This window comes from Engraulis encrasicolus, chromosome 8 (assembly GCF_034702125.1).
Source record: "Engraulis encrasicolus isolate BLACKSEA-1 chromosome 8, IST_EnEncr_1.0, whole genome shotgun sequence".
Lineage (NCBI taxonomy): Eukaryota > Metazoa > Chordata > Actinopteri > Clupeiformes > Engraulidae > Engraulis > Engraulis encrasicolus.
In genome coordinates, this window is record NC_085864.1 from 797,501 (window position 1) to 810,000 (window position 12,500).

The 12,500-nt window shown below is 45.7% G+C and overlaps 1 protein-coding gene across 2 annotated transcripts in view; it reads right to left on the reverse strand.

Moving 5' to 3' along the window:
• The window catches only part of gab2 (GRB2-associated binding protein 2), a 118,859-nt gene that overhangs the window by 63,202 nt on the left and 43,157 nt on the right, over positions 1-12,500 (reverse strand). For both annotated transcript variants that reach the window (XM_063204782.1, XM_063204781.1), the window contains exon 2: positions 3,009-3,309. In XM_063204782.1, coding sequence (XP_063060852.1) covers positions 3,009-3,309 — 301 coding nt within the window. The remainder of the gene's footprint in view (positions 1-3,008; positions 3,310-12,500) is intronic.

Sequence of the window (12,500 nt, forward strand, 5' to 3'; positions counted from 1 at the left end):
CAAGGAGAGGGGAGGCGTGGAAAGGTGATGGTCAGTACTACTTTGACAAACAGAAGCTTGCTGTTTAGAGCGAACCTAATGACACATTGGGCGAAACGCATTGTTCGCTCCGAGAAATAAAGTTAAGAAAAGTAAGCAGTGTGCGGTGTCTCTTGAATTTTGTTCATAGAAGCTTGCTGTTTGTTTGAATAGATACGGTACAGCTGACATGATTGGCTACGGTCCACGTATATGCCAAATGATACATTTGTAACACCAAAATAAAAGGCCATGGACCATGGTAAACAACACCTTTCCTACGAGAAATTGCATAGGTAGGTTCAGTACTATCTCACTTGTGAGATACAGTAGTCTGGTGATCACATGACAAGGGTTGGGGTAGAGTGGAGTGGGGTGGGATGGCCTGAAGGGTCTGACGGAGAGAGCTGGTATGGAGTCAGGGTGGATTGCGGGGTAGTGAGTAGGGGTGGAGTGCAGTGGGCAGGGTGGAGTGGGGTGAGTACGACTGGGTTGCAGTAGACCGGCTGCAGTGGGGTGGGGTGGGAGTTGGGGCTGTGTGGGTGTGTGGATGAGGAGAATAAAATCAATAAAACCTTTCAGACAATGCTGCCATTTGGCAGGGCAGCACCGATCTGACTTTCTCAAATGACATGAGATGAGATGAGAAAAAAGAGAAGAGAACAGAAGAGAAGAGAAGAGAAGAGAAGAGAAGAGAAGAGAAGAGAAGAGAAGAGAAGAGAAGAGAAGAGAAGAGAAGAGAAGAGAAGAGAAGAGAAGAGAAGAGAAGAGAAGAGAAGAGAAGAGAAGAGAGCAGGACGACTCATCAGCAGTGATATCGAGTTGCCAGGGATTGCCTTCATCATTTCACAAAAGAGGGAGAGAGGGAGACAGGGAGGGAAAAAGAGAGACAGAGAAGATGTATGATGCTTCCAAACATCCAACTGGATCCAACAACATCCAACAGCAAAACAGTAAGAGGACTCTACAGTTCACTGGAAACATCACAACACACAAAACCGACCAAGCACCTGCGTTAGTTCCCACGATCCAACAGCTGTATGTCACCGAGGCCAAACAATACCTCATCTGGGATACAGAACAAGCCAACTCACTGACAAGACAGGAAAGTGTCCTCAGTTGTATATACGTAAAACCTCACAAATATTAATATTTATAATAGACAACGCTGTATATGATGGCATTGTTATATTGCAATCGTATACTGAAAATAGACATTCGAATGGAGGTGAATGGAAGGATTGGTTATAGAAGAGGAATGATGCTTTTGTGCTTTGTGTCTGGGTGCTGTGCAGACACCCAGGAGAGAGGCAATGAAGGAGAGAGAGAGAGAGAGAGAGAGAGAGAGAGAGAGAGAGAGAGAGACAAACAGAGAGAGAGAGACAACCAGAGAGAGAGAGAAAGAGGGATGGAAGGAAAAACATTCCAGAATAGAGAGCCACAGTCTAGCAAATGTGTACACAACACACAACACAATAGACAACAGGGAGGCAGAGGTCCCATAAACAGAGCTGCACTGATGTAAACAGATAGAGTGAACGGAGAGCAGATACACAGACAGAGATGGATGCAGGAGATACACACAGAGATGGCAAGGAGGGAGGGGATGACAGAGATATATAGATGAAAAGGAAGTGGGAGAGGAAAGGAAGAAAGAGAGACAAACAGAGAGAGGGAGAGAGAGACAGGGGGGGGAAGACACAGAGAGGGGGCAGTGGAGGAGGAGACAGAGGAGGGGGGGAGGAGAGAGGGAGGAAGTGGATGACAAGATGAATGGAGACAGCATTCAAAATCAAAACGACAGTAAGAGACTGCGAAGCAGAGTGGAGGAGGAGGGAGGAGATGGAAACAGAGGAGATGCAGAGAGAGAAAGAGAGAGAGAGAGAGAGAGAGAGAGAGAGAGAGAGAGAGAGAGAGAGAGAGAGAGAGAGAGAGAGATAGAGAGAGAGAAGAGAGAGAGATAGAGAGAGAGAGAGAGAGAGAGAGAGAGAGAGAGAGAGAGAGAGAGAGAGAGAAAATTGGAACCTGCCCTCAAGTAGCAAACACCTAGCTCCAAATCCTGCTTTTAGAGTTTGAATCTAAAGCATTAAAGACATTATTACTTTACAGTAGGAACTGAAAGTGGTACTCCTGTTGCTCTTACAGTAATTAAAGCACTCTACAGAATACTTGTGATCAGCAAGTTAAGCCTTTTAAAGCCTTTTAAACACACGTTGAGTATGTCTTACATGAAAATACTTCAGATGGCCACAGGACATCAAAAGCTGTGAAAAATTGCAAAGTTAGTGTTTGTTTGCAGAGTTTGATGCCACAGACTGTTATTTGCAAATTGTTTGTGAGGAGTGTTTGTGGAGACTATTTTACAGTATGAGAGCGATACCATAATTGTGGACCGGTTGTTTGCCTTGTCATTCAAAAGTGATGTGGAGAATATGCAGCATGACCATCTCTGGTCACCCAAAGTGTGAGTCAAACAGCCAGGGCGAACTAAATAAAGGGACTTGAAGTCCACAGTACCAAGTGTCTCATCAAAATGGTTAAAAGCCACAGACTTTCATTTGAACAAATGAAATATTCAGTGCATTGTATTGTTATGATGCTCATGGACTTGTAAGTGTACCCAGTCAGAGTGGAGGAATTATACCATTTTATTACTTGTTGCCCACTCTACAGTCATGGTTTATACAGTATTGAGCGACTTGTAATGAAGTGCATTGGGACTATTAACACAGTGCATCATGTAATCCAGTAGATCCAGGAGACATAAAACCTTGAATATGTGCTTTCACACAGTACAATGACCATTCCATGAACTGGTTAGTAACAGTACTGTATTCACTAAAGGCAAGTCATGGGTATGTGGTTAGGGCGTCAGAGCCATAGCCCAAAGTTTTCTGACTCGAATCCCGACCCGACTCCCGACTGTTTGCTGTGCAGTGCTGTGTCACAATGACCACGGGAGTTTTTTTCCCAGGTGGACTTCCACTTACCGTGATTCTCATCGGACTGGTTGAATCCGCAGAGCTGGCAGATGGAGCGCACCCAGCGGCTCATCTCCTCCTCAGTCTCGGCCACCAGGTAGAAGGTACGCTCCGACGTCTTGATGTCGAAGACGAAGCTGTCCTGGAAGTCCTTGCGCTTGAAGCTCAGGCCGGCATCCACCTGCTCGCAGCAGTGCAGGTCGATGATGCGGATGGGCTTCTTGGCGCCCTCGCTCTTGTAGTACTCCAGTACGTCCGGGTCCCCGCTCATACGCCCGCTGCGCAGGATGAACCAGCGCTTCTTCCATGCCTGGGGACGGAGAGAGAGGGAGAGGAAGGAAAAAGATTAATTTAAAGGGGTATGCCACTATTTTGGCATACTACACGGATCCATTGACTTTCACTAGCTTAGCAACATGCTCCCTCTTTTAACTTGTCTTAAAGTAAGACAACGGCTTGCATGAAAAATAAGACACTTTACCACCTTTACAACCCCAGCCAACAATTTTAACTGAATTAAGCCCCAGAATAGTGGCATACCCCTTTAAGTTAATTAATTCAACCCTTAGCAGAGTTTTGTTTTCACTCTATACATCTCCGACTTCAATTACAACACGAAGACCTGCCACATGCAAAAATTCTCTGATGACACTGCTATCGTGAGATGTATCAAGGATGGCCACAAAGGAGAGTACAGAGGACTGGTGGAGAGTTCGTCAGATGGTGCCGAAACAACCAGCTGCAGCTGAATACTACCAGTACCAAGGAGATGGTGATCGACTTCAGAAGGACCACCCCAACATTGGTGCCTGTGTGTGTGTGTGTCTGTGTGTGTGTGTCTGTGTGTGTGTGTGTGTGTGTGTGTGTGTGTGTGTGTGTGTGTGTGTGTGTGTGTGTGTGTGTGTGTGTGTGTGTGTGTGTGTGTGTGTGTGTGTGTGTGTGTGTGTGTGTGTGCGTGCGTGCGTGCATGCGTGGAAACTGGTGGAAGGCTGTCTGCTGTACTTATATGTTTATATATGTTTACTGCAATGTGCAATAATGTGCAGTTAGTAGGTCTAAGAGTATGTTTTTTGTATTTGTGCTGGGTGTGTGTGTGTGTGTGTGTATGTGTGTGTGAGTGTGAGTGTGAGTGTGAGTGTGAGTGTGAGTGTGAGTGTGAGTGTGAGTGTGAGTGTGAGTGTGAGTGTGAGTGTGTTTGTGTGTGTGTGTGTATGTGTGTGTGCAAGAGAGAGAGCGTGGGTGTGTGTATGTTAACTGATGTAAGGCATTTTGCTTTACTCAGATTTTTGCTATATGTTTACTGCAATGTGCAACTATGTGTATTAGGCCTTTGTGTATGTCTTGTATCTACGGTACGTCTTGTATCTACTGTAAGTAAGCTGTCAGACACTTTAATTTCCCTTGGGATTAATACAAGTACTCTACTTTCCTCTCCTCTCCTCTCCTCTCCTCTCCTCTCCTCTCCTCTCCTCTCCTCTCCTCTCCTATGCTATAACCTTATTGCCAACAAAATTGCAGTGACCATGTCTTAATCGGTTACTTAAGACTCTGTATTGTCTTAGAAATGTTGTTATGATGTAGTTGAGTGTTTTCAGTCAAGATTGAATAGGCCCGCCAGCGGGCCCATCTCCAGTAAGAGGCTACTGTGTATTGATTAATTAAAGTTTTTTTAAACTACTTTTCACACTTTATGGAATGATTGATGTACCCACTGCGCAGGATGAACCAGCACTTTTTCCTGGGGAGGGAGAAGGAAGAAGTGTATAGGTTTAAATTAAATTACTGGTAATTAATAAGTAAAGTTCAAGTACAGTATTGTAAAGTGGTTGTCTCATGTGCCCCCTGTGCAAGTTGAACCAGCATTTCTTTCATGTTTGGGGAGGAAGAGAAGGATAGAGATGAGAGTCAAGTGAAAGTCAAAAGGTGGCAGTGGAGTAATAGCCGCCGCTGGTGGGCGGGCCCTAGCTTGACTGACACAGCCATCTGCCATTCGGCTTGATTAAAGATATAAAAAATGCTTCGTGGATCAACCAAGGTCGATCATGTCCCATGAGTAATAGGTCGCAGTTCCTGCGATAGGGAACACAATTTATCATCACCGCAGATTATCGAGCAACAAATAAATAAGAATCAGAAAGGTTTAAATAATCAAAAAATCAAAGACTAATAAAGAGCCTCTCTAAAAGTATCTGGAGGAAGACCAGAAGCTCCAAGAAGAGCTGCTTAAAACTGGTAAAACTCAACACTGATATACACTGCAGCTCATCTGAGAACGACAGCTTTTTGGATCACACTCTCGGTACTGCGTAGATCATATACATCCTCTGTGCACAGTTTCAGGCACACTATCGGTAAGCACACTCATGCTTGGGGACTGGTCCATTCATACTATATACATTATGTTTTTATGCATTCATGTGTCTGTACAATATGTGCACTTGTGTGTTTGCATTGAAATAACAACGTACTGTAATGCATTTACAACATCTATCAGCCAGGTGCCAGAGAAGCACTTTGCTAAGTAATTCTCTCTCTCTCTCTCTCTCTCTCTCTCTCTCTCTCTCTCTCTCTCTCTCTCTCTCTCTCTCTCTCTCTCTCTCTCTCTCTCTCTCTCTCTCTCTCTCTCTCTCTCTCTCTCTCTCTCTCTTTCTCTCTCTCTCTCCCCACCCCTACCACCACCACTCCCTGAAACAAAACAGGCAAGTGTGTGGTAGGCAAGGTGGTCTCCCTCTCTCCTCTCTAGCCTGGCAGATGGGCCCATGCAGCCATGCATACCTATCTAAACCTGTCTTATGTAAATACACACATGTTGCTTTCATTTCCTGTCTGTCGCAGTCAAATGGGAACATGATCAAATATACTGGTCCAGCCCCCACTTCTGATCAGATGGGGGAGAACTGTATCCTGTAGGTAGTATAAGTTCCTCTTTCAATATTATTCTGCTGTACATTTTTAACTGGATTTGCAATGAGGGGCTCACATACTTTCATCATTAATGGCATCCTTTCAGTCGACTACTGCTTTGTGCTTTTTTCCTGTGTCTTTTTTCCTTTCTATCACATTTGTAAAATGGTATTCTGTGTTCACTATGATTTCAAATTGTGACGGCACCAGTGCATTTGTGTCAGGGGAAAAACACTTTTTAGAGTGTTCACAGATCCTGTTCTCCGGAAAACGCACACTTGCGTTACATCTACCTGACGTGCGTGTCTACTGTGTGTGTGCAACAGGTTGGTGTATGTGTGCGCGCGTGTGCATGTGTGTGTGTGTTCGTGTTCGTGTGCGTGCGTGTGTGTGTGTGTGCATGTGTGTGTGTGTGTGTGTGTGTGTGTGTGTGTGTGTGTGTGTGTGTGTGTGTGTGTGTGTGTGTGTGTGTGTGTGTGTGTGTGTGTGTGTGTGTGTGTGTGTGTGTGTGTGTGTGTGTGTCTGCATGTTTGTGGTGAGTTTAAGGCAGGTGTTGTGACTGGAGGTTTCCTGTTCTGAAGAACTGAACTTGGTGAGTAGGAGGAGGATCGACACTCCAAACACAAAAAGGCAACGCAGACTTTCAAGCATCAAACATAGACGTTGACAGAGAAATGGGTGCACACACACACAACACACGTCACACACAAGACAAGTGCACACACAAGCATACTGTAGATAGATATACCCCTCCACACACACACACACACACACACACACACACACACACACACACACACACACACACACACACACACACACACACACACACACACACACACACACACACACACACACACACACACACACACACACACACACACACACAGAGTGGTATAGTGGCTATAAACTGCAATTACGGGCTATGTCTGTTTGTTCATTGCCTCAAATTACTAGCAAGTCCATGTTCTACAGACACACACAGAGAGAGTGAGCATTGTACAGTTAGGTAGAGGGACAAAAAAGAGAAAGAAAGGCAGAGATATCTGAGGCGGAGAGAGGATGAAAAGGAAGAGAGCTAGAGAGACAAACAGGTAAGGGCACACCACCACAACCTTGGCCTGTACCATAGTGAGGGACCTTCCCTTCTCGTCTCGGCTCTATGCGTGTAAACATGCAGCAATGCTTGCGTAAACACATTGCACCATAAACCACAAATCCAACACACACACACACACACACACACACACACACACACACACACACACACACACACACACACACACACACACACACACACACACACACACACACACACACACACACACACACAGAGACACACACACACACACACACACAGACACACACACACACACACACACACAAGCCATTCCTTGTTGTTAAATGGCGTAATATAGGTGATACAGTACATGCACAGACAAAATACAGTGCTTAGTCAACATTCACAGTTGTTTTAACAATTTGTAGACTGTATTTTGTCACAGAATACTCTTTAAGTGTTAAATTAACACTGTATTTTTTTGGCTATAGGGATGGTGAACATAAATAAACACAGGTTATTTTACAGACCCAAGGACCCACTTCTTGAATGTCAGACAAAAATCGTATCCACCTCCGTCATCATACTACAGTTTATACAAAACAAACCACTAATGTAAGTAAGTTAAATGTCAGGGTTAATCCTAGTCTACACCTATAAATAGAGCTTATTCTCCTAAAAATAGACAATTTCTAACCTTTCATAGTCAGCACTACTATAACACACATGTATTTACAATTGTGTGCACTACATGTACTGTATATAACACACCATCTCACAACTGTCAAATAAATGCATCGTTCTCGCACCTTGTACAAACTACCGGGCTTGTTACAGTCTTGCGTTAGCATGCCTCCAACTTGAACAATCACCTGCCATTGTTTTGCCGCCAAACAAGGACTGTGTCTCTTGTTAGTAAGCGGTTTACCATTTACTTCGCCACTTGCGTCATTTAGCCCAACTTAGGTTCGTCACAGCAACACCATGGGCTTCCATGGAATGGGCTTGGAGACAAAAAAACATTGCCCTACATTGCAAGTGAAGAGGTCAGATGCAGATGCACTCTGTGAGCATTTCTGATGAGCTCCATTTCTATTATTTCAGAGAGACATATTGGTGGATCAGCTTGAGTTGTTGTAGGTTACATGCAAGGGTGCCGGAATGTGTTTTAAAGTGGTGCTGCATTTTTTTCCTTCATTCTTTATTTCTAAACAATGTTACCGCTGCTGCACTCCACTCATTTATCTGCAGTAAAAGTTGAGATGCCTCTTTTAGGAGGCCCAAAAGTGGGGATGCAAATGCACCACTGCGTCCCCCTTTCCGGCACCTATGGCTCCATGGTAACACAAACATTTAAATTAAATAAAATTGATGAAGATTGTTATCATTTTAAAATATATTTTTTTCTTGGCCTACATATACAACCAAAGTCTGACCATCAGGGGAAAACTGAACTAATTTTGCATAATCATTTCAGACTTCAGAGAATGGCAAACTGGAAGAGTGGTTACATGTGACTCTCTTGCTGTAAATGTTGAATTTCCTTTGTGTAAAATTCATGCACACCTCCTTTGGTCAGGTGCGTTGGAGGGGGACCCTGAGCCACCAACGTCACAGACAAGAAAGCTCCTGCACACTGTAAACATTTGCAGAGTTCAATGTGACATTTCAGTCTACTGACCTTCTTCAAGCTATTCAAGTGAAGACCGAAACGTTGCTATTAACTCATTATACCCCGTAGTGGCCGCTGCTGGTCGTGCTGTTCTACCCCACAACGGCCATGGACGGTCGGTGTTATATCATTTATTAATAAAAGTCTCTAGATGCTTTCAAAAGCTAAAATGCAATAAATTCAAAAATCAGACCCTCTTCGTAGTTTATCATGATCAAAAGCATATATTGAGAACTTCTTCAGCCAACTTAAGGTAGGCGCAAACTACACAACTATTGGCGTAATTCTCGGCTGAAAACCCCCATTACGACAATCGGTGGAACGTTACCCCTCAGGACCATCACAAGCGATTATCGGGCAAGATTTCCTCATCGTGTAGGCCTACAACGTTCTAAGATAGAATTGTGCCAGCTCAAAGAGTCGCCAATCACAAATCGTAGATATGAAACATTGTTTGATATTTACGGCTCTAAATAGAATGTCGGGCACTGTCTCTGTGTTTACGATCAGGGATAAGATTGACAGTTGCGATTCTCTTCCAGTGTGTGGCACAACCCAACTAGCGAGGTTAGCAGGCAAGGTTGTTTAGCAGCTGGGCAGAAGGCAGAGCCACCCGTGGGTTCAGACTCCCTGCGTGGGCCACCAGGAGACTGGGGGCGGATGATGATTGAAGAGGGCTGCAGTCGAACACTTCCGTCCTCTCTCTCTCTCTCTCTCTCTCTCTCTCTCTCTCTCTCTCTCTCTCTCTCTCTCTCTCTCTCTCTCTCTCTCTCCCCCCTTCTTTTTTTCACTCCTATAAGTCTGTCTACCCCTTTGTGTCCTGTCCCTCATTTGCTCTTGCCCCCCACCCCCTCTATATTTCTCACCACTCTTTCTTTCTCTCTCTCTCACTCTATTTGTGCTCTGTCCATCCAGCTCTGCTGACATACATAGACCACGGCTGCTCTTTCTCTCCTTCTCCCTCTCCCTCTCGCACCCCTCTGTGCCTCTCTGGCCATCAACAGCGCTGCCACCGAGAGAAACAAGGACACTGTTTCCATCACGCTGCCCTACCCCCACCCGCACACACACACACACACACACACACACACACACACACACACACACACACACACACACACACACACACACACACACACACACACACACACACACACACACACACACACATCCATCCCAACAGCCCCTCTGTCCGGTGGGAAGCGGAAAAATGGATCCTGCTGCACATCCTGTGTTGTTCCGAGACTGTCGCTAACCCACACACCCCACCCCCCTCATCAGCTCTCGCTCTCGCTCTCGCTCTCTCTCTCTCTCTCTCTCTCTCTCTCTCTCTCTCTCTCTCTCTCTCTCTCTCTCTCTCTCTCTCTCTCTCTCTCTCTCTCACACACACACACACACACACACACACACACACACACAGAGAGAGAGAGAGAGAGAGAGAGAGAGAGAGAGAGAGAGAGAGAGAGAGAGAGAGAGAGAGCCACAGTCACAGCTTCCCTATCATAAAGATACACCACTAAACAACAAAGAAATGCCTGAATGTACACACACTAAATGTATGTTTCTTCTTATCTTCTCTTGGGAACATGCACATACACACAGATTGCATGAGCACATTACTGCTCTATGTGGCGTTTGGCCTTCTGATATCACAGTCTTCTCTGCAATTGTGTGCGTACAGCCTGAGAGAGAGAGAGAGAGAGAGAGAGAGAGAGAGAGAGAGAGAGAGAGAGCGAAAGCGAGAGAGAGAGAGAGAGAGAGAGAGACGAGAAGAGAGGAGAGAGAGAGAGAGAGAGAGAGAGAGAGAGAGAGAGAGAGAGAGAGAGAGTGAGAGAGAGAGAGAGAGAGTGAGTGAGTGAGAGAGTGAGTGAGTGAGTGAGTGAGTGAGTGAGTGAGAGTGAGTGAGTGAGTGAGTGAGTGAGTGAGTGAGTGAGTGAGTGAGTGAGTGAGTGAGTGAGTGAGTGAGTGAGTGAGTGAGTGAGTGAGTGAGTGAGTGTGTGTGTGTGTGTGTGTGTGTGTGTGTGTGTGTGTGTGTGTGTGTGTGTGTGTGTGTGTGTGTGTGTGTGTGTGTGTGTGTGTGTGTGTGTGTGATAGTGCTGCCCTCGCTGTGCTTGCCCCTATTCTGTTAAAGGTCTACGCCTTTGCTGCTACTAGCTGATAGCCTCCCTTACGACTACCCCCCTTTCCCACTCAATCATAGCGAGAGAAAGCGAAGAGTTAAAGGAAACAGACGTTAAGTGTGTGTGTGCGTGTGTGCATGTGTGTGTGTATGTGTGCAGGCCTGTGCACGTTTCTGTGAGAGTAAAGGAGAAAGATTGCGATTGTATATTTGTGTATGTGTAGGAAAGGGAGAGAGAGTGAGACTGTGATTGTGAATGTGTGTTCGTATGATAATATAAAACTGGTAACTAATCTTTTGGTCATCAGAAAACTTTTCACCAAAGACAAATGGCCACACTCTGCCCTATGGACCATAAAAACAGGAGCTGTGCTTTTATGTCTTTGGGAACACAGGGACAAGGACAGGACGCGCTGCATACGGAAAAAAAACCCTCTCCCCAACGAAAATCCAATTGCTTTGATAGCATCTGTGGGCTGCCCCCTACGCTCCATAAGGCAGGGGAGTACTAGCCTGGTTCTCATTTCATTTTCTGCCAGACTGATAAATCACACACATGCACGCACACACACACGCACACGCACACGCACAAGCACACGCACACACACACACACACACACACACACACACACACACACACACACACACACACACACACACACACACACACACACACACACACACACAAACTGCAGGGGAGTGGGCTGCACAGGTCCGAAGCAGTTTGTTCCAGACAGACTCCAGACTCAAACAGACTGAAGCTGCACCATCATCATGGCAGTTGTTGCCACTAGCAACATCAGAAAACGGCTAATTAGCATTGCAACAAAAAAACAAAACCATAAAACCAGTGCTTAATTTGAGGGGGAGCAAGGGGGAGCTAGCTCCAGATCCTCAGAAGAGAGCTCCGGAACCTTGGATGGAACCTCATGGAAAGACATCACAGACCCCTCCTCGGGGGGGAGCCACCCATCCTCTGCGCTCCGGGACCTCCCGCTTGACAAATTAAGACATGCGGCTGAAGCTAGTTAATCATTTTGCTAATACAGTTTGTAGTTTTATTCTTTGGGATTACACGGTTTAGCCATGCCATCTACAGTAGGCCTACCGAGATTATTGTTGTTGGGAACGAGTCCCAGTATGTGACGAAACCGATTAGTTTAATCACCACCATCACAGTATTATAAATCCATCAAATGGGCTGTAGGGCCTACTGTAAACATACACAGATTTGTCATACTTGATATCCCTCTAACAGAACTGCTCATATCCACTACACACAACAATAATGTTAAGCGACATGTTGACACCAACCTATAATTTGCCCTCATTTTGTTGTACTGACACCATCATTTGTACGTCATCACTGGTGTGTGTCAAAGCAGCAGGCAGCGTTGCTCAACCTGTGTGGCTAACTAACTAGCATAATAAGGACGTGTGGAGGAGGCAGTCTGACACATCAGAGGAGTATCCTTGTTTGTGCTGCCAGACATGGCAGACGGCCACACCCCGATCACACCTGCACTCCTTCTTGAGAAGACGAGTAAGCAGTGTGTGTAGGCCTACGTGTGTGTATGATGTGTGGCTTGCTTCACACTGCTGCCAGTGTGTGTGTGTGTGGGAGGATGGGTGAGTGAGCTGGCATCCTCCCAGCACGCACGCACGCACGCACGCACACACGCACACACGCACACGCGCACACACACACGCAACACACACACGCAACACAAAAAACACACAACACAC